Here is a 21,809-nt window from a genome sequence, read left to right on the forward strand (position 1 = left end):
TGAGACAGAACGGTTTCACAGTCTCAGATCTCACTTGCAGTTGGCGGCCATCAGAAGACATGATGGCGTTTCCTTGCTTGGCAGCCGGGTCACTCAAGCCATGGTTCTTCCACGTCGATTCGATGCTCCTGTTTCCGGTTATTCGATCTGGAGCGTTCTGCCGATTCTCCCCGCTCCTCCTTGCTTAATATGTCTCAAGCCTGCCTCTTCATATCTGCGCCTTTCCGTTCTCTTCGTCGGACGGAGATAGAAGAGAGATCGACAAACCAGGAGGATGGACAGCTTCGACTCGAATGGAGGGTCGGCATGTGGGATGATAGGCGACGACTGCTGCATATCGCCAAATGCAACCCACAACAGTGTAACCTACCCTGAAAGACCCTGCGCTTTCACCGTCCACCGTCCACCGAAGGTGCGGTCATGCGTTTACCACGACACCCGGGGAGGGCGCCATGGCGGCATCGCTTGATCCGAGTTAGACAAGCGCGGTCTCAACAAGAGCGGCATGTGGGCGAAAGCAGGCAGGCCGCCCACTTGTATCGCGACATGCCGCGTTCCGTCCAACGACGCTATTCCTGCAATGGAGTGGACTGTTCGCCATCCCAGCAGGGCAGCCCCTTCGCCAACCTCCTTGGCGGCACCCACTTTGACGGGCTTGACCCCGCGATTCGTTGCTGCGCGCATGCAACAGCCGCCGCTTCACGCTCCCCTATTCGCCAACTGACCACCAAGGCAAAGTGTCGAGCTCTGGCGGTGTGGCCCGAAGGATGGATGGGAGAAAGGAGGAGGATGGGGCCCGAAACCCAAGAGATCTTTCCCTCTGTCCTGATCTGGCTTTCTGGTCTCTTCCATGATTTTAAAGTTGGCAGCAGCGCGGGAGGGTGTCGGCGTGTTTTAGCGCTGTGCAGGGATTCCCCAGCTGACCCTCCTCACCTTCATCCTCCCGAGGAGCTACCCCCGACCCATATGTATCAGGCGATCGGTCGACAGACACGGCGGGCCCCTTATTAGCCCCGTCCCACCACCCACGCTCGCTCCATCTCATCCTTCCTGGCTCCTCGCCAGTCGCGCTCCACGCGCCTCACTAACCATCTTCTCTTTGGGAGGGTTCTCTGCAACTTGGAGTGGGAAGAGAAAAGGGAATAGGCCTTTTTAGGTCATCAATTGTTTCACTCCAAGGTAGTTGTTTTGTTGTTGTATTGTGGACATTTTCTTCGGCCTCAACTGTGTAAGCTGGAACCAGGACGGCGGTACACATTGGGAGAACCGCCCGCGCAGCCATTGACTCCCAAGCACCTCCCCGACCCCAATCTTTAATATTCGACAATCTCCATGGCGTTCATTCGTCTCTGCTAGCACACCGGGGCACGCCCAACCTCACCAGAAGATGTTGTCTGCCCTCCTCCGACCCTTCAAGGGTATCACCTCGCAAGCCGAAAGATCTCCGGACCCCGAGCAGGACTTTGCATCCCGCCCTTCTGTTGCCGAATACCGCAGGCACCTTCATGCTACCGCCGACTTCACCGAGGCCGATGACGATGACGACGATGAGGAGGAGTCCAACGACGGGGACCGGTCCCGGTACCCGACCGAGGGGCGCCCGGTGGAGGATGAGGACGGCCTGGCCCGGTCTACTGGGCTCTTGCCTGTTTTTACCGGCAACCAGCTAGGTGCGAACCCCCGTTTCTTCTGGTTCAGCCGGCTTTCTGACTGCCAGGCTCTGCAGACACGCTTCCGATATACAGCATGACCCACGCGATTCGCGTCATTGTTCAAGCGAGGACCGAGACCACGCTGAGTTGGGAACAGCTCAGGTCCCCCCAGGTGTCGCAGTTCCTCGTCAAGCCGATGCTGCAGCAGATTCGTACGCAACACTTTTGTCGAGGCACCCTTTACGCTCTGTTGGCAAACTGTCTCCAGTTTGAGAAGGAGGGCCAGTTGTACCCTGGGAACGCAGGCACAAGTGCCACACGGGCAAAGGTGTGCGAGCTCCTGGCCGTCAAGCTGCTGAAGGAGTACACGACCCGGGAGCTTATCGATGCGCTCTGTTATGACTTCTACCCCCTCCAGGGCATCCCGGGTTCGCAGACGCCCCTCGCGCCAGGGGGGAGGCCAAAGCCGGCTACTCTTCGAACCTCAGCCCTTGAGGTCGCCATCCGAGCCTCCGCCAAGCAGTTCCTTTCCCACCCCTTAGTGACTCAGCAACTCGAAGCCATTTGGAACGGCGCCATTAGCTTCTCTTCCCCCAGAGAGGAGCCTCAACACCAGGGCTCTGTGCCGAGTGCGGCGGGGAGCAACCAGTCGCGGCGCCAAAGCACTATTCGCACCCCGTTACTGGGTGAGCAGCGAGCCAAAGAGGAGCCTGTCCGGTCCCAGTCATTCGCCGCTGGTCGGCGGCCTGTAACCTTATACAACCCAAGGACGACTTCTCTCTTTCGGCTGTCTCGGCTTCGTGTGCCCCGCTACCGGCGACTCTTCTCAACCTGCTCCCTAATCATCCTAATTTCTCTGTTCCTCGCGGTCTTGGGTCAGAGATCGAGCAAAATCACCACCTTGGAGCTAGTTTTCTGGTTCTGGAGTGCCGGCTTCATGCTCGACGAGCTCGTCGGGTTCAACGAAGAGGGCTTTTCGTTTTACGCCATGAGCTTCTGGAACATCTTCGACCTTGGTATCTTGCTCCTGCTGATCGTCTACTACTGCATGCGCATTTACGGCGTGTTTCTTCTCGACCCACACCAGTGGTATCAAAACGCTTACGATGTCCTCGCTGTCAACGCCATCCTTTTGCTACCGAGGATATTCGGCGTGCTCGACCACTACCGCAATTTCTCCAGGCTTCTGATATCCCTCCGGCTTCTCGCAGTGGACCTGGCTGCGGTCTTTATCCTCATCGTCATTTGCTTTAGCGGCTTTTTTGTCTTCTTTGCCTCTTCCAAGAGCCAAGACGACGCTCCAGAGGTGGCCTTCAAGATGTTTCAAGTGCTCATGGGATTTACTTCATCTGCTTGGGAGTTGTAAGTTTGTCCTGTAAACGAGTAGAGCTCCCGAAACTAACGGAGCTTCCTTCCTAGGTGGCCATCCTACGGCTGGATGGGTAAGGCGTTGATGGGCCTGTTTCTTGTCATCAGTCACTTTATGGTCATGTAAGTGGCACTCTATCGTATTATTCCTCTCACTCACGACGGAGTGGCTAACCCTTGCCAGAACCCTTCTCATCACCGTCTTGGCCAACTCGTTCATGTCCATCGCTTCTAGAGCGAGCCAGGAGTACCAGTGGGTCTCGCAAAACATTATCATCAGTTCACCACTGACGACATGCAGGTTCAATTTCGCTATCAATACAATCTCGATGGCAAAGAATGACGCGCTCTTCTCTTACGTCGCCCCCGGCAATATCTTCGCCTGGGCTCTCATGCCGCTGAGATATTGCATGAGCATGGAACAGTACGTGCGGTTCAACCGTGTGGTGATTAAAACCACCCATTTCCCACTGCTGCTATGCATCTTCTGTTACGAGAAACTCTTCCTCGCGCCCGAAATGTACGAGGCAACGGATCTGGTTGATAAACCACGCGGCCGTCAGCACGCGTTTTCGGACCCTGGTGTTTTCAGCCCCAGCGCCCGAGTCCGTGAGGAATCGGTGGTTGGTTACCAGAAGGATCAAGCGCTGGAAGAGGTGTTCCGGCGTGTACCGGATATGAGGTCGCAGAGGCGGACCGAACGACGGAAGACGCAAACGGCGATTCGAAGCTGGATGGACCAGTACGACGGGGGCGGCCTCATCTCGCCGCAGAACTATTCGACCATCGACAGTAGAATGGGCAGTGATTGGCTGAGAAGGCTGAGCATGAACCGCGAGCGGCCGTCGAGGATCCCAAAGCACTACTCGGACATCAGGTCAACGGCGAGCGACCCCGCCGATTTCATCTCGGATGCTCCCTACCCAATGGCACCCGCCATCTACGACGACGGGATTGCGCGGCGGGATTACGCCGTCGAAGTGAAGGAAAATACGGACGGGGATGCGGACGGCGACGACGAGCTGGTCACCAATGACGAGGACGAGGGAGATGATATGACGAACGCCATGGACGATCTCGGCCCGGTAAGAGAGGATGCCATCGATGAGGACTACTTCACAACCCCGGTTGCGGCCCGGTTCGCCCCTGCTGAGTTATCAGTCGATTCCCCTCGCCCGACAACCTCTCGACGGATACCGCTCCACACCCGAACACTGTCAACCAACACAATCCTATACGCACCGGAAGACTCCCAGCCGTACAGCTCCTCCTCGGCCTCGGGCGGGCCCTTCTCCCGCCCTCTCAGCACGCGCCACACACCCATCGCCACCCCCCTGACGCCAGGCGCCGGCCGCCGCTCCCCGCGCCGCGCCCTCTACCTCGCCTCCCGCCCGCGCTCCATGATCCAGCAATCCACGGCACCGCATCGCAGCACCGGGGGCCTCACGCTGGACATCCCCAACAGCGGCTTCGCCAACGGCGTACCCCCGCCCCGCCGGCGCTCCCTCGCGGACCTCCTCGAGACGACGACGACCGCCGCCGACGCCGATGCCAACCACGAGAACGCCAGAGAGACGCTCAGCCAGGACGACGCGCGCAGCAACGGCACCGACGTCGACAGGCGGATGCTCGCGCGCATGCAGTCCCTCGAGGCCAGCCTCGGCCACATGGTGCGCGAGATGCGCACGCTGACGTCGGCGGCGCCCGCCGGCGGCGGCGGCGGCGGTAGGCGGAGGAAGTCGGTGCCGGGATTGGCGGCGTGGAACTCGGACGAGGGCGTTGTTGGTGCTGCTAATGCTGTGAATGCTGGTGGTGGTGGTGTTGGTGTTGGTGTGGGTACTGCTGGTGCGCGATCATGGGGGCGCTATCACCAGCCGCATGCCCAGCATCATCATCATTCACATCCGAGGGAGCAGCTGCAACAGCAGCAGTATCAGCAGCATATGGAAAGGGGGCGGGTGGTGGTGGGGTCGGATCCGAGTTCGGTTTCGGGTCTGGCGCTCATTGAGGTTGCGGGGCGGGAGCGTGAGCGGGATGCCGTGAGAGAAAGGGAGGGGGAGAGGTTAATCAGCGGGTCCAAGCGGGTTAGGGGCGTTGTTGGGAGTGGTGGTGGCGGTGGTGGTGGCGGTGGTGGGAATAGCCCCGCTGTGGCCACGCCGTCACCACGGAGGTCAGCGACGATGACGCCCGGCAGGAGGACCGCCGGCGTGTGGAGGAGTCCGAGGGGCGAGGGTCCCGCCGCTGGGCTGGGGATCAAGGGCGCGGTGAGGGAGAAGGGGAAGGAGAAGGAGAGGGGGCGGGCGAGTCTCAGTCCCCGCACCGAGATGGGCATGTCGCCGCTCGGTCGGGATGACGAGAGCGTGTCGACGAAGGGGATATCGCTCTAGGGGGGTGTGGTGGATGGCTTTAAGTAGGTGAGAAAGGGGGTTTGATGACGGCGTTTTGCAAGCATGGTTGGTTTCATCCTTTTTTTTCTTGTTTTCTTTTTCTTTTTGGCATGGTGCGGGCTGGGTGCATTGGGCGGCGTTTTGTGCATTTACTGGTCTCCCTGCTCCATGTGCGCGGATCGAGGTTGGTGCTGGTGGCATTTTGCTATACGATAGGACGTATCATGGATGGGTATGATGTGGCATGGTCATAGTGGGCAGCGAGTCTCCCCGTTTGTGGTGGGGCTGGTTGCGGGCTCACTTCAAAACGCGTAACGCTGAGCTTTTGCTGGCTTGTTTCTGATGTGGTTTGGTGTTTGGTATGGTGCCCTTTTTGCTGTGCTGTTGCGGTGGGATGAGGCTGTGGTGTGCTTGACCTTCGTGGATGATGGCTGGCTCCCTGGATTCTGCGTTCTTCAGTTGAAAAGGGCAGAGCAAGCAAAATAAAAGTCAGATTGCAAGTTTGGTATAATAGCTGCTCTCATTGCAGCTACCTATTCAGCATAACTCAACTCTCTTTCGCTCATTCTTGGTATCGTATCATGCTCCCAATGCGAAGTCGTCCATCATCATCAATCTCCCCGCTGCCACCCTCTCCCCTCGCTAACCATGCATGACCATGATCCCAAATACACCCCGAAGAAAACAACAACAAACCCAGCAGCCATCATCCTCGCAATATCCTTCACTCGCCCATCACGCACCCACTCTTATATCACCCCCAGATAGAATATCCTCGCTCCCCACGCATGCCTAGCCCTAAACTCAAACACCCCCCATCACCACAACCCCCAACCCCCAAAACCCCACCAAACACAACCTCTTCCATGACAAACCTACAACCCCCCACCGCTGCGCTCGACGCTAACGTAGCGGTTCCCGGGAATGCTCTGCTGGCGCAGCTCGTTCTCACGGAAGGAGCGGGCGACGTGGCGGAAGCCGAGGCAGGTGCCGACGATGGCGAGGCCGGCGATGGTTAGGCGCGGGTGGCGGCTGGGGTTGGGGGGGGGGGTGGGAATGTTAGTTTATTTTGTTTCCTAATTTCTTTCTTTTTTGGTGTCTCTCCTTTTTTTCCCCCACAAAGTGGGCGTGGTGTTGAGGGCGGTGGATGGAGGTTGTGAGTTGTGAGGGGGGGGGGGGGGGGGGGGGTGGCTTGTGGGTGAGGCTTGCTGGGAGAAGGGGAGGGAGGGCACGTACGCGAAAACACGAAGAGGGGAGGACGCTTGTGAGGCCGTCGGGGCTGGCCGAGGCGGGTTTGTGTTTGCCATGGTATCGTAGTTTTTGTGTGGTTTTCGGTTGATGAGGAAGTCGAGCACGCGACAATTGTGGAAAGAATGTTTCGTGGAACACGTTAAGAAGGGAAGTGTGTGTCGAATGGTTTTACAGATACATGGCGGTGAAGAGCATGGAATGGATACCCGCCGAGGATGTGTCAAGGTAACTTTCCCCAGCAGCTGATTGACTAGCCTCCTGACTAACTGGCTGGCAGGTAGGTCTGAGCGGGAGGTTTACGTAGTTATATATTTCGTACAAACAGCTCGTGGCGTGACGGGATACGGCGCTACGTCAAGCCCGTTCGGTGAAGCACGAGAGCATCGTGCCAGTGGAGGCGAGATGATGCTCACGACAGGGGATCCATGAATGCTGCCCCAGAGCCAAGGAAGTCCCATCTCCCTTGGATGTGGGCCAGCCGTGCCTGCCAGGGCCCAGAACGTGCTGAAAGCTCGGGCCCTTGACCGTCTGCATGTCTTGGCCCCAGTCCATCCAGCAAGAGCGAGCGAGGCTTCGTGAGCTCGCAGGCATGGGCGGTTACCGTCGGGCAGTAAGGTAACTTACCGAATTCAGCACTTTAGGTTGAATGTCGTTACTGAGACCCATGGGTTCCATTGCATGCCTCTTGAAGGCAGCAGCTGTCCACAGTACTATTCGTAATATGTTGTGTCTCTCCACTTCCCCCAGCCAGGCAAAGCCCCGATTGGCTTATCAATTAATATGAAAGTCTTGACATGGAACCAGGCTGCTGGTGCCTTGGGCTTTTATTACTCTTTTTTACTGAACTGCGTCACGGCCGTTTGTTGATGCGATGACAGTTAGGAAGAGTCACTGAGGACGGCTTCCATGGCCGCGCAACTCGCTCTGACACGGCCGATGTCGTGCTGGGAAAGGTACCTGGATCATGAGAAAGATGCACTGGTAAGGGTCCTTTGTCCCAGCATCTTGACGGCCGACCTCGGTGCCTGACTTGGGCTTCTAGATGTTAAACCACCCAAGTCAGATTACAGCAGCCTTGTCGACATGAAATAGAAGATGTACGGATACAGATTACTCGTCGCACACAGCAAACGGGCAGTGTGACAGCTGCGTAACCCTGCTTCCATGGCCACTGATTGGATCTGCACCCATTCATCGCTCCAGGCGTCCTCGCTGTTGGACAGTTGGACCGGCAGTTCGGTGGCGCAGCCTGCAAAGAGCGACAGCCCTGGACTCAACGAACCCCTCATGGGAGGGCATGGTGGGGGAACTTCGAGTCTTTGACCGGACCATGACTTTGTAACCTTGACGCTTCTCGCCCACCATGGCCCCCATGCTTTCACTCTCTGCAGATTCGACTGGCCAATAAGGTCACCCAACAGACTGTTTGAGGACGAGCAAGGCTCTCCTCCGGGTGCTCTGCTCAGCTGTACCTGGTTTGCGGTGCCGTGCCGTGCTGTGAACAACTCCCCGCCTTACCTTGGGGTACTTAACCTCTCTTCTTCGACGGCTCAGCAGTCAATATCGCACCATACAGGGGGCTACCTACCTACCTACTTCGGGCTCTCGAAACTATTTTGCCATTTCAGAAAGAAAAAAGAACCCTCTCCTAGAGAGAACTGGCTTCCGGCTCCTCCCCGAAGCAACCACCGTCAATCGCGAGTGAGGTCTATACCTAGGATTTTGAGGATGAATTCCTCCTCCCCTCAGTCCAGGGCCAATGCCTTCCCTTTCACTCTAGCTGCCAACAATCGCGAACTGAACCGAACTACATCAAATGCCATCGACGCGCACTTGATGGAGATCGCTTTGACCCGGCGCCCGACCACGACTGGCAACCAAGACACAGTACTCGCCATCGTGACGTTCCCCAAGGATGACAGGTCAAGCATCGCCTGCGACGGCGTGCGTTGGGGCCAGGACATCAAGCTCCGCATGAGCTACGACAAGCTCACTAGTCTAGGCTCCAAGAAGATCCAGGATATGTTCGCTCCCAGGGCCCAGGCCCGCTTCCGCCGACGGTTTGGTTTCGAGCGTGACGTCCAGTTGCCCCCCGGCATCAAGTACGTCCTCGATTTCACTCCCCCCGCGGAGGGGGCCGAACTGGCCGATCTCACTGCCGCGCTGTGGCTGCCCCGGATGGTCAAGCTCTGGTTCCTAGCCGGCCAGTATTACCCCGACAGCATTCTTGAGGAGGGCATCGGCCATCCTACCCGCCCGCTGGCCAACAAGGCTGTCGGCGCCATCCTTACCCTCGGACACGACGATGTCTGCAAGAACCTTGCATGTACGTATGGCCACGTGTGGGCAGTAACTGCCGGTGTTGTTAAAATTCCCTTGCTAACCATCTATACAGGCCTGACAGACTATGCTGAGTGGCAATGTAAGGACCAACTCCCCGGCATCGTCGACGATCCTGCCGATGGCCCAAGCCACATACCCTCGTGGCGCAAGGTAGAGGACTACTGTCCCATTCGGCACCGCGTCGCTATCGTCCGCGTGCTCAAGGCCATCAACGGCGATGGCCTTCTCCTAAACTCGGCTGTGCGCCTGTGGACCGTTGCCCAGGTGGCCATCTCTCTCGAGGTGCCGCAGGTTGTGGTAAGTTTCTGAGATCTTCCACTTCACTACTTATCAGGAGACTAACGTAGCCAGGTCGATCCCGTCACCCAATGGCTCGTGGCACCGCCAAACACCAAGTTCATCGAGATCTGCCCGGAGATAGCCTTCCGGCTGGCCTACTCACTCAAGATCCCGAGCGTCTTGACCGCCGCCTTCAAGATCCTCGTCAATGAACTTGCTGTCGACTACGCCTCGTCGGATCCGGGAACTCGTCGGGCCCCAATGACATGGGCCCAACGCCAGCGAGACGACTGGGGCGACTACCCTTCCGATCCGGTTGAGTACGCCAGCCACGCATTTGCCGACCGCATGGGTGAGACGCTCAAGATGCTCCGGTCCGACCATGTCTTGAGCAACCTCTCAGGCCCCATCCAAGAGTGGGACAAGCTCCAGGCCTACGGCGCCGCCATCACCGCTAGCTTTGCGCCCGACCATGTCCTCTCCATCACCTACAAAACCCTGACCGCCGCCCTCCTCGCTGCCTTCCACGGATGGGTCGACAACGCCCTCGACCTCGACTCGTTCAATACGCTCAACAGCCGCCGCGACGAACTCCTCGAGGCCCAACGCAAACACTACATCCCCAGTGTCAGCCGCAAACCCCTCATCAGCCTCTACTGGACCCTCAAACCCGCCCAGAAGCTCCTCACCCCCTTCTTCTGGGACCATCTGATCTGCATCCAGCCCCGCAGCGAGTTCAATGCGAACAACTACGGCGGCACGCCCCTCTGGATGCACGCCGACAGCTTCAACCTCGAGCTGCAGCGCGCCCTCGCCGAAGCCGTCGCGCCCCCCTACGACCCCGCCCCCGGCCCCATCATCAACGCCGCGGCGGACTCCCCCAACCCGGCGGCCACCAACCCCCTCGTAGCCGCAGTCCTCGCCCACATGGGGGCAGGCCAACTAATCCCAGAGCTCGCCGCCGTCAACCTAGACAACTTCTACCACCAGCTCAGCCGCGAGGTGCGGCTGCTAGGCGGGCAGCACCTACCCAGCCACGCGCAGCGCGAGGACGAGTCCGCCAACGGCATCCCCCTCTTCCTCTCCGACCACCTGCTCCTCTCCCTCGACGAGCGCGAGCTAGCCTACCTCCCCATCTGGGCCGACGGCCTCGACGACGGTTCCGGCGGCGTCTTCCAGGCCGCCATCCCCCCGGCCGACATGGGCCCCTCCGAGCCCGGCCCGGCCTACCACACGGGCTACACCATCCCCTCGGGCACCCTCACCACGGGTACTGCCACCGCCTCCACGGTCGCCCCGCCCTCCAGCATCGCCCCCTCCGACCTCGACCTCGCCGACCTCACCCTCGGCAAGACCACCGGCACCGGCACCGGCACCAGCACCAGCACCAGCACCAGCAGCCGCACCGACGACTGGGTCATGGCCACCCCCACCCCGACCGGCACCAGCAGCACCGCCGCCGACCACCGCAGCCTCGCCGCCCAGCGCAGCGGCACCGCCAGCACCACCGCCCCGGCTAGCATGACGGAGGGGCGCAGCGGGGGCATCGCAGGGACCCCCTCGGAAGCCTTCACATCCGGTGACGACGAAGACGGCCTGTACACCGCGGCGCGGTATGCGCAGCCGGCGGGGCACCAGGCGCAGGGGGTGGCGATTGAGCGGTATGTGGACGAGTTGGAGGGGGAAGAGAAAAGGGCGGAGGGGGAGGTGGAGGTGGGGTGGGATTCGGATGAGATGGAGCTGGATTTGGATTCGGATTCGGATGATGGGAGTTCGACGGTGGATGGGTTTGAGGATGTTGGGGGGGATGTGGTGCGTTGAGATACCTAGGTATGGAGGGGTGGGTAGAAGAGCGTGGGCTGGCGTTTGGGTGCATCTTTGTGATGGCGGGTTTTGGATTCGGCTTATTTCTTTTCCCGTTTGCTTTCTTGCATTCTTTTTCCCCATATGTTGTTCTTGTATCTTATTTTCTAATTCTTATCTTTCTCTTCTCATCGATTTGGGCAGTCATGAAAAGTAAATAAAAGGAACACAGCACATGGTCATGAAGCGTAAATATCACCATCTCGGGTCCATATCACCATCTCGGGTCCATATCACGCGTGTCTAGCAATATGAATAATCTAGAGTCTAGGGATGCCGTTGGTACAACTGTAGTAAATATGCTCAACCGCGGCACTGGTTACAGCGTGATGATAATATTATACTCGACTCAAACCTATCATCTGTTCAACCACACGCCCTACCCCCGATTCAAGGTATTCCCGCTCCCCTTAGGATTCGCCTCCACAAACTCATCCCACTCGCGCGCCTTCATGGTCTCGGCATCGGCCTTCTCTATATCATCCTCGTCCGGCTCGGGCCGGTGCCAGCTCGCCTCGCCGCCGCCCTCGATGATGCCGCCCCGCGCCCGCTCCTCGTCCAGGTACTCGTCAATCGTCATCGTCGGCAGGTTGTGGCCCGGCCGGAACACGCCTCGCGCCAGCTCCTGCCGGTTGCCCAGCAGCGTGAACGGCTGCAGCGGCTTGCCCTCCCTCGACAGCAGCGGCCCGCTGCCGTTCAACCCGCCGCGCATCGGCTGGTCCAGCCGGTCGCTGTAGTTGTCGCCTAGCCCCCCGGCCGTGTAGCGCTGCCTGCGGCGGGCATCGTCTTGTTCTTCTCCCTCCAGCAGGTTGGGCCCGCCTCCAGGTGAGGGTTGTGGGGGAGGTGCCAGCGCGAGAATCTCCCACTCCCGGTTCAGCCCCTCGAGCGCTTGGAAGCTCATGTGGGTGCTGTAGTTGAGGTGGGCGAGGTGGACTTCGCGGACGGCGTCCTCGTCTCCACCGATAGCCCCACCGCTCCTGTCGTCTTCGGTGCCATACTCCGGTCGGCGGCGGAGGTATTCCAGCTTGGTGCGGAGCTCCTTTTCCGTCTTGAAGTTGGCTATCTTGGCGTTGCGGCGGGCTTCGGGGTCCGAGGTGGCTACGGTGCTGAAGGTGGTGGGCGCGTCGGTGTATTGCTCGAGACTTTTCTTATGGATGGGTGATAGAAGGTCGTAGCTGTCGAGGAGGTGAAGGTATCGTTCGTAGGCGTCGCGGGCGGCAGAGAGGATGCGCTTGCGCTCTTGGGGTGATGAAGAGGGAAGCTTTTGGGTGATTTCGGCGAGGTGGAAGTTTATCAGGAGAAAGGGAAGGTCACTGGTTGACAGATCCTCGAGCGACTCGTTTGGGCTGAAGATAGAGAGCGCGCTAATGAGAGTAAGGCAGTCCCGGTAGAGTTTCACTGCCGAAGATACTGTGTCGGCGTATTGTGATGAGTTTGGGGCGAATGGCGAGTTCGACAGGGAAAGGCGTTTGGATTCGGCGTCGGTGAAGACAGCCTTCAATGACCGAGGTTCGTCGTCCATGACTCTAATTTTTGGAAATCTTGCGTGGAGCGGTGGGTTCAAAATCGTAGTAGACAAAGTTAAATACCAAACTCAAGTTACACTTATTTGGTTTCAATTCATCTTTCCATGGCCACAGGAACGAAGGTCTGGATGGACCTTATCTTATCGTACCTCTATGATGGCGGGGTCGTTCTTGCAGGCAGAGAAGTGGGGTCAATAAACCATGCCTGGCCCTGGCCCCGCCCCTTGAGAGCTTGGCTCACTTGGCCAGTTCAATGGTTCCAATTGCAGGGAGTGTTAGTGGTGGGCGTGAATTCACCTCATTTCATCTCATGTTCCAGCTCTTGCGTCCCCCCAAAGTCAGGTACGCTCTCGGTTTTAATGAGCAATACCTAAACCTCTGCTGTTTACGAATACGCCGACGGCCTGTCCTTGCTCGAGGATCACGGACTTTGCCGGACCCAGCAAGAATGGCGCTCTACCCAACCCAAGATGGGGACAAGCTAATATGTAGGTTGCCATTAAATTACTCTAATTAGCCCATTGACTACTTGACTGCTCATCATGTTGCTCACCTCTCCTCTCACAGTCGCCCCCGCAGGCGCACCCCAATCTTTCGAGATCTCCATCGTCCCAACTCAGGCAGGTCAGTTCCTCAAGACCGAGCACCTCGGCGGTCTAAAGAAGACCGACCTAGCTCCAAACGATCCCATCCATCAGTTCCACGCCTGGTTCGATGAGGCATCCCAACCCGGGTCGGGTATCCCGCACCCGGAGACCTGCACCCTGTCCACGGCGCAGCTGCCGTCGGGTCGCGTGTCGGCGCGCATGGTGTACATGAAGGAGCTCGACGCCAAGGGGTTTGTCATCTACAGCAACTTTGACACTAGCGGGAAAGCCCGGGACTTGTTTGGGACAGAGGACGGGTCGAGCACCGGGAACCCATGGGCGTCGTTGGTGTTCTGGTGGGAGCCGCTGGAGAGGCAGGTCCGGGTCGAGGGGAAGGCGGAACGACTCCCCGCTGCGGAGAGCCAGGCGTATTTCGATACGCGGGTGAGGGGGAGCCGCATCGGGGCGTGGTCAAGCCGGCAGAGCGCGGTGCTACAGCCGGATGCGGCCGTGGAGGGCGATGACGGCCGGACCATGCTGGACAACTGGGTCAAGGAAACCGAGGCTAGGTTTGAGGGCGCCGACCACATACCTGTGCCTGAGTTCTGGGGCGGGTTGAGGATCGTGCCAGAACGGGTCGAGTTCTGGCAGGGGCGGCAAAGCCGGTTGCATGACCGGTTCGTGTATGACCGTACCAAGGGGGAGGATGGCAGCGATAAGTGGACTTTGGAGAGGCTCAGTCCATGATGGTGGGCCTCAACTACCTAATGTTCAACACTCCGCCGGATCCAGGAGACGTTTTGATGGACTAATCCCCCCCGGCAGTTAAGCTCGAGTTCTAGCATCGTGGGTTGGTGATTGTGAGTTCTATTCAATACCCTACTTATTCCTTTGAACTTCGTACTCGGCGTAGTTGGCAACATCACACAACTCTTCAGCCGCGATCCGTGTTCTCTGAATTGGACTGTTGCAGGCGCTGGTAGGCCTCAGCTCCGTTTGCTTTCCTTTATTTGACCTATCGGGGTTTATTTTCCATTTCACTATCGCTGGGAGACTGCAGCTGTTTCTGGCAAACTCCAAAACACACAAACTCCAATCCCCTTCGCCTAGAACTTCGTCATTCACCACCCCCCAAACACCCACACATACAGAGCGAGGCCACCTCACTCTCCTCGTTCCTTCCATCGCGCAATCACAACCACAAACCCGATATCTCTAGAATAGCTCGCCCGAGCCGATCTCTTGAAAACTTTATCCACCCCCGCCCCGCCTGCTTTCTTGCTCTCGAGATTTCCTTCTTGCACACTCCCACTCCTACACCACCACAACAACGATGGACACGGAAATGGAAGAAGCGCCGTCGGCACGGCCGCAGTTGCAGTCACACCACCCAATCGGGAATATTGACTTGATGGATATGGATGAGCCAGTTTCGAACGGCTCGTCTGAAGGCTCTCCTGATACTCTCGCGGATGATGCTCTGGCCAACGCCGAGAATACCGACCAAGAAGATGATGACCACGACACCAAAAAATGGGTCATCAATGATGCGCGGAAGCCGCGCAAGATCTCGGAAATGAAACGAGCAGATAATGCCGCCTTCGACGTGTGGATCGAGGAGAACCAGCAGGACCTCTCCAAGGGCCTGGATAAATTTATTGTCGACGACGACGGCAAGACTTTCCAGTCGCTGATCAGGGACTTTGAGAACAAGCGCATCATCACGAGCCCACGCGACTACCAGCTCGAGCTTTTCGAGCGGGCAAAGATGCAGAACACGATTGCTGTGCTCGACACGGGTGAGACATCATCCAGGCTGTTTCATCCTTGTAGACCGCGCGGCTGACACTGGCACTCCCCAGGCTCTGGCAAGACCCTGATCGCGGCCTTGCTCTTGCGATGGGTCATCCAAAACGAACTGGAGGATCGGTCCAAAGGCCTCCCCAAGCGTATTGCCTTCTTCCTTGTCGACAAGGTGGCTCTCGTGTTCCAGCAGCATGCCGTCCTGGCCTGCAATCTGGACTACCCCGTCGAGAAGTTCTGTGGTGACATGGTCGAGGACGTGTCCAAAGACTTTTGGCACAAGACCTTCGACGAGAACATGGCCATCATCTGCACGGCTGAGATTCTTTACCAATGCCTCACTCACTCCTACATCCGGATGGACCAGATAAACCTTCTGGTCTTTGACGAGGCCCACCACACCAAGAAGAACCATCCATACGCTCGTATCATCAAGGACTTCTACGCCCAAGTGGAGGACCGAGAAAAGAGGCCGCGCATCCTCGGCATGACCGCCTCTCCTGTCGATGCCCAGATCGACCCAAAGATCGCCGCCGCCGAGCTCGAAGGCCTCCTTCACAGTCAGATTGCCACTGTTGCTGACCCAACCGCTCTTCAGAACAGCTCAACCAAGCTAAAGAGCGAGGTGATAGCTGTGTATGGCAAGCGTCCGCCAGAGTGGGACACCAAACTCAACCAAGCCCTGAAGGATCTGGTCGGTGACCATCGCGTGTTCCAGAAGCCTTTTGCCTTCACTGCCGCGGCAGCAGCGGAGCTTGGCCCCTGGTGCGCCGACCGGTACTGGCAGCTTTTCTTTAGGAACGATGAGGTGGCCAAACTGGAGTCCAAGACGCAGAGAGAGGTTCTCCGTCAATCCGCGTATAGCCAAGAAATAGCCGCGCACATTGACAAGGTGCGGGAGGCGCATAGGATAGTGGATCAGCACGACTTCGCACCTCCGAGTCTCGACCTACTCTCGTCCAAGGTCATCATACTGCTGAGGATTCTCCGAGGTCAGTTCCGCGGCGTCGACCACAAGCGGCGATGTATTGTGTTCGTCAAACAGCGGAACGTTGCTTCACTCCTCGTCGACCTGCTGCAGCAGCCGGGGATGGAAATTCCAGGCCTCAAGCCTGGTATACTGGTAGGAAAACCTCTAAGTGGAAGTGGAGTTAAGCCGGAAGTTGTGATGCTAACATGGAACAGGTTGGAGGCGGCCGTCCTGAGGCGAGCTACGACAACGCCAAAGTGACTTATCGTGACCAGGTCTTGACAATCATCAAGTTCAAGAAAGGCGAGCTCAACTGCATCTTTGCCACTTCCGTGGCCGAGGAAGGGCTCGACATCCCGGACTGCAACGTCATCCTCAGATACGACCTCAACAACACCCTGATCCAGTACATCCAGTCCCGCGGAAGAGCTCGCCAGGAGGGGTCGATATACATTCACATGGCCGAATCGGGGAACGCAGAACATGTAAAGAAGTTAAGTCAGAACCAAGAGAACGAAGACGCCCTCCGAAAGTTTTGCGAGGCCCTGCCCGAAGACAGAAAGCTCACCGGAAACAACTTCGACATGGATTACTTCCTGCGCAAGGAAAAGGGTCAGAGGCAGTACACCGTCCCGGAAACCGGCGCGAGGCTTAATTACAAGCAGAGCTTGATATGTCTGGCAGCCTTTGTGGCTTCTCTCCCGCACCCGCCCGAGGTCAACCTGACAGCCGGTTACGTCGTCCTACCCGTCCCCGGCGGCTACCAGTGCGAGGTGACGCTACCGGACTCATCTCCTATCAGGAACGCCACCGGGAGGATATATGCGAGCAAGGCGGTGGCCAAGTGCTCGGCAGCCTATGAGATGTGTCTTATGCTTATCAAGCGCAAGTATCTCGATGAGCACCTGCGGCCCATCTTCACCAAACAGCTCCCCGCTATGCGCAACGCTCGTCTCGCTGTAAGCTCCAAGAAGAAGGAGCAATACACGATGCGCATTAAGCCCGAGCTTTGGTCTGCCCGAGGCGAGCCCATGGAGCTCTTTGCCATGGCCTTGACCGTAGCGGACCCGGCCGCACTCAGCCACCGTTCTTCTCCGATCATTTTCTTGACCCGGCAGCCGATCCAACAGATCGCTTCGTTTCCACTCTACTTTGGAAAGAACCGCTCCTCGGCAGTTCACTGTGTTCCGCTGCCCGGACGGCTCGAACTCGATGACAATCAGATCCGAGGGCTGGTCGCCGTTACCTTGACCATCTTCAAGGACGTCTTCAGCAAGGAATACGAGGCCACCGCTGCCCAACTTCCGTATTTCCTCGCCCCAACGTTAATGCAACACGACTCTGACTTCCCGTCTGTGACTGAGCCGACCCGCGCCGTCGATTGGAACGCAGTGTCGTTCATTCAGGACAACGAACGCATTGCCTATACTTTCAACGAGCCGGATGACTTCTTCAAGGACAAGTATGTTGCTGATCCGTACGATGGTTCCCGGAAGTTCTTCCTGCGAGGCCGCCGCCATGACATGAAGTCGACAGATCCGGTCCCTGAGGGCATCGTCGACCCGGGCCACAGGGCCTGGCGGGTATCTTGCAAGACGAAAGACATTCTCAACTACAGCCTCAGCGCGTGGTCAAAGTCACGCACGTTCCTGACTCCGAGGGAGGACCAGCCGGTTGTCGAGGCGGAGGTATTGCCCATCCGCCGCAACCTGCTGGATGACAACATCGGGGATGATGATCTGGAGCCAAAACCGTGCTTCCTCGTGCTGGAGCCCCTGAGAATCTCGCCGGTAAGTGCCATTAGATGGGGTTTGCGGACCGATGCTGACTGAGCTAGTTACCGGTGGACATGGTCGCCATGGCGTACAATTTCCCGGCCATCATGCACCGCATCGACTCGAACCTCGTCGCCCTCGAAGCGTGCAAGATGCTTGATCTGGATGTCCGACCGGACCTCGCGCTCGAGGCGTTCACCAAGGACAGCGACAACTCGGGCGAGCACGATGCGGAACAGGTCAACTTCCAGAGCGGCATGGGCAACAACTACGAGCGGCTGGAATTTCTCGGCGACTGCTTCCTCAAGATGGCCACCACCATCTCCATCTTCACCCTCATCCCGGACAAGGCCGAGTTCGAGTACCACGTCGAGCGCATGCTTCTGATCTGCAACCGCAACCTCTTCAACAACGCGCTCGAGGTCAAACTCGAAGAGTACGTCCGCTCCATGGCCTTCGACCGGCGGAGCTGGTACCCGGAGGGCCTGACGCTGAAGAAGGGCAAGCGCAAGGACCTCAAGCGGCAGCACGTCCTCGCGGACAAGACCATCGCCGACGTGTGCGAGGCGCTCATCGGCGCGGCCTACCTTACCGCGCAGGAACAGACGCCGCCCAACTTCGACCTCGCCATCCGCGCCGTCACCACCATGGTCAGGGACAAGAACCACGCCATGACGTGCTACCAGGACTACTACGCCGCCTACCGCCCACCGGCCTGGCAGACCGCCCCCTGCAACTCAACCCAACTCGACATGGCGGCGCGCTTCCACACCCGCATGGGCTACGCCTTCACGCACCCACGATTACTACGCTCGGCCTTCCAGCACCCGACCTACCCCTCGGTCTACGAACGACTACCATCCTACCAGCGACTCGAGTTCCTAGGCGACGCGCTGCTGGACATGGCCTCGGTCGAGTTCCTGTTCCACCGGTTCCCGGGCGCCGACCCCCAGTGGCTGACCGAGCACAAGATGGCCATGGTGTCGAACCAGTTCCTGGGCTGCCTGGCCGTGCACCTGGGCTTCCACCGCGCCGTCGCCTACTGCTCGCCCGCCATCCAGAAGGAGGTCGCCGAGTACGTGACGGAAATCGAGACGGCGCTGCAAGCGGCGCGCGAGGAGGCCGTCGCGCGGGGCGGGCCGCCCGGGGGGGAGTTTGCGCGCGACTTTTGGGTGCGCTGCTCGCGCCCGCCCAAGTGTCTCCCGGACGTGGTCGAGGCATACGTCGGTGCCGTGTTTGTCGACAGTCGCTATGATTTTGGGCGGGTGCGTGCCTTCTTTGCGGATCATGTCCGCCCCTTCTTTGAGGACATGCGGCTCTATGATGCCTTTGCCAATAAGCACCCGGTTACCTTTCTCGCGGGGGTCATGCAGGGCCGCATGCGCTGCAGTGAGTGGCGGCTGTTGGTCAAGGATCTGCCACCTGCTGCTGCCGCTGATGGGGCGGGTCATGGGGTGGTTGATCTGGATAAACCCCAGGTGGTGTGTGCTGTGCGGGTGCATGGCCTGACGCTGGCGCATGCTGTGGCTGCGAGTGGACGGTATGGCAAGATTGCGGCGGCGAAGAAGGCGGTTAAGGTGCTGGAGGGGATGGATGTGGAGGAGTTTAGGAAGGCATATGGCTGTGCTTGCGTGTTGGAGGAGCCGGCGGCGGAGGGGGAGGAGGTGGTGAGTTTGGAAGGGGGGGATCATGGGTCGGCGATTTAGAGGGCGAAGGGATGACTACGAGACACCTGCCTGGCTTATGGTTTGGCGATTTTAAGGAGGCTTAGTTGCTTGGGGAGATACCTGGTTACTCTACCTCGTTACTCTAGTTACTTTATTGCAATGCATACATGGAGATTTTATGACCAACTCTCTTTTCATGAGACACTCACTGTGCTCAACTTTTTGAGGTGAGAGTGAATAACTATTTTCCGCTTAACTGCTTAGTGTAGAACGTTGTCTTTGCTCCCGAGACACTCCGCCTCCAGTCGGTCCGTTCATATTCGGGACTCGGTGTAGCCCTGTGAACTTCAGTCAGAAAAGGAGTAATGTCCTAGACATATGCCGCCTTGGTTCCGGATCTTCCGGTACCAGCATCTTCATTGTGTAAGCCAATTTCGTGTATATGCAACTGGTCATGCACTTAGTGTTGCATACATATGTAGGGAAAAGGAAACGAGATGAAGCTGCGGGTTGGGGGCTCATCATCTTGCCTTGCATCTGGCAATTCTACACTGCAGATGGATGGCAGTTACGGGGTGACACCGGGCAGTTACTTCGTACGAATCCCTAACGGCTAAAATAGAACCTCAACATCCCGGGACTGTGGCTGTCAGTTTGGCAGACCACATCGCTTTTTTTGTGAGATATCACCACGTGGAATGGCAACTGTACTCGTAACTGGGCAGCCGTCCCGAGACATGGTGTACCGTGAGTGTGTTGGACAAACACGGCATCGGAGAGAAAGAGGCTGCAGTTGACCATCGATAACTCCGGGAAACAGCAGTTGGATCCGAGTCCGCGACTCGGGGAAATGCATCGAGTCATTTCCCCCAACAACAAGAAGTGGGCAGGTACACGGCAGCGGCAGGTCGAAGGCGTTTGTGCCTGCCAGTGCCGTACACTAACGTACTTTCCTTCGATGGATTTCTTTTTGCCCACCTGACCGCCGTTCGCCAAGATTGGGAAAGTACAGACTGGCGGACTAGTACTCGGCAGTGAGTGTCCGAGACGATCCCGTGGCGAATCTCAGTGCCGTCGATGGTCTGTCGTGTGTGTCTCAATAGTTCCCCCCATTTTTCGCCGTGAAGCTCAGCTCGCAGCTGCAGCTTCACTGGTCAGGAGCTCACCTCCGAATGCCCCCCATCCAGGACCAGGTCGCAAAAGAAAGGGAAAAAAAAACACCATGAACCCACAACTCTCACCGTCATCGTCATTTGACTCGCTGATCGTGATCGTAGTCCTTTTGATGGGGTGGATTTACCTTGCCTTTTCCTCCATTTCCCCTCACTCTCCCTTTTCCCCTTTCCTAAAACTCGTGCGAGCGGTGGGACGAATATGCAACCTGATTTGCGGCACGTCTCACAACATCCATCGTCAACGCCTTCCTGTCCCGTGTCGCTCACCGCTTCGACTTTGGATGACTCGGATATGCCATCTATACAGGCGCGTTGCTATAGACAACATTGATGAACAGTTATGAGGAGTAGATGTTCAATCCCCTGTCCTGGACAGCGTGCCCCCAAAAGGTAACCCTACCAGATCGCCGAAAGGCGATCAAGAGGGCGATCCCCACGATCGACCGAGCCAGGGGTGGAAGAGGTGCCAAGATTAGGTGGGGGCAGTCAATCCTTGTCACTGGCCGCTCATCGCGCTTTCTCCTGCCAAGAAGGGTCTGTGGCTTCCACACCGTGTGGATTTGACCACCTCGTGCACGATCGGAAAGAACATCAGAGCATGACAGGGAACCCAGCTTGGCATCCGAAGGACCAGGCTCGAGCCAGGGTCTGCCATGTGAGTTGACGACCTGCAAACAGGGACGGAACACGGCAGAAGAGAAGAAAAAAAGCAATTGGATAAACGGCAACCGTTTCTCGAAACCGCGTGGGCCAATTCCATCTCGAAGGGGTTGGTTAGTGCGACGCATGAATCGTGCTGCCACAATCATTTGGACTCTCATGCCTCAAACCAAAACTCCAACGCAAACGGATCGGATCAAACTCCGTAACGAGGTAACCAGTTCTTTCGGTCCAAAACCTGCGCGTGTCTCACCCGAACGCGCCATGCTGCAAAATGTTTCAACCGACACGACAGCCTGTCAAGCTGCGCGAGGACACTAATTAGTAAAAAGTAGCAGGTTAGCGCCGAAACACGTCCAGACCTTCCAAATGCAACCCAACCCCGCCTTCTGCACGACCGAGCCCCCGAGCCCGAAGATGCAGACGCACAGACGGGCAAGACGGGCTGTCACAGGCGGTGGCAGCAGTGGCTCGGGGGAGGAAGAAGGTGAGAGGGTGGATTT

At 57.9% G+C, this 21,809-nt stretch overlaps 6 protein-coding genes across 6 annotated transcripts; 4 read left to right on the forward strand and 2 right to left on the reverse strand.

The window, feature by feature from the left end:
- The first annotated feature begins 1,199 nt into the window (after positions 1-1,199).
- Positions 1,200-5,801, forward strand: B0H64DRAFT_197170 (uncharacterized protein). The gene is made up of 5 exons (XM_062799186.1): positions 1,200-1,670; positions 1,727-3,014; positions 3,072-3,143; positions 3,205-3,273; positions 3,322-5,801. Exons 1-5 carry the CDS (start codon positions 1,388-1,390, stop codon positions 5,405-5,407), a joined length of 3,798 nt encoding a protein of 1,265 aa, XP_062658386.1. The 5' UTR covers positions 1,200-1,387; the 3' UTR covers positions 5,408-5,801.
- A 481-nt stretch (positions 5,802-6,282) lies between these two features.
- On the reverse strand, positions 6,283-6,714 carry B0H64DRAFT_443907 (uncharacterized protein; the record flags this gene model as incomplete). Its single annotated transcript, XM_062806743.1, has 2 exons — positions 6,283-6,439; positions 6,644-6,714. The coding sequence occupies 2 exons, from the start codon at positions 6,712-6,714 to the stop codon at positions 6,283-6,285; spliced, it is 228 nt and encodes a 75-aa protein (XP_062658387.1).
- Positions 6,715-7,988: 1,274 nt separating this feature from the next.
- B0H64DRAFT_362504 (uncharacterized protein) lies at positions 7,989-11,380 on the forward strand. Its single transcript, XM_062801767.1, has 3 exons — positions 7,989-8,984; positions 9,054-9,298; positions 9,353-11,380. The coding sequence occupies exons 1-3, from the start codon at positions 8,387-8,389 to the stop codon at positions 11,099-11,101; spliced, it is 2,592 nt and encodes an 863-aa protein (XP_062658388.1). The 5' UTR covers positions 7,989-8,386; the 3' UTR covers positions 11,102-11,380.
- B0H64DRAFT_401920 (TAP42-like protein) lies at positions 11,336-12,751 on the reverse strand. Its single transcript, XM_062804189.1, has one exon. It carries the CDS (start codon positions 12,663-12,665, stop codon positions 11,523-11,525), a length of 1,143 nt encoding a protein of 380 aa, XP_062658389.1. The 5' UTR covers positions 12,666-12,751; the 3' UTR covers positions 11,336-11,522.
- Positions 12,752-13,117: 366 nt separating this feature from the next.
- B0H64DRAFT_443910 (uncharacterized protein) lies at positions 13,118-14,003 on the forward strand (the record flags this gene model as incomplete). The annotated part of the gene is made up of 2 exons (XM_062806744.1): positions 13,118-13,157; positions 13,237-14,003. The coding sequence occupies 2 exons, from the start codon at positions 13,118-13,120 to the stop codon at positions 14,001-14,003; spliced, it is 807 nt and encodes a 268-aa protein (XP_062658390.1).
- A 204-nt stretch (positions 14,004-14,207) lies between these two features.
- B0H64DRAFT_197190 (dicer-like protein 1) lies at positions 14,208-19,712 on the forward strand. The gene is made up of 4 exons (XM_062799187.1): positions 14,208-15,055; positions 15,119-16,182; positions 16,245-17,819; positions 17,867-19,712. Exons 1-4 carry the CDS (start codon positions 14,590-14,592, stop codon positions 19,508-19,510), a joined length of 4,749 nt encoding a protein of 1,582 aa, XP_062658391.1. The 5' UTR covers positions 14,208-14,589; the 3' UTR covers positions 19,511-19,712.
- Positions 19,713-21,809: the final 2,097 nt, after the last annotated feature.

This window comes from Chaetomium fimeti (assembly GCF_033439085.1).
Source record: "Chaetomium fimeti strain CBS 168.71 chromosome Unknown B0H64scaffold_5, whole genome shotgun sequence".
Lineage (NCBI taxonomy): Eukaryota > Fungi > Ascomycota > Sordariomycetes > Sordariales > Chaetomiaceae > Chaetomium > Chaetomium fimeti.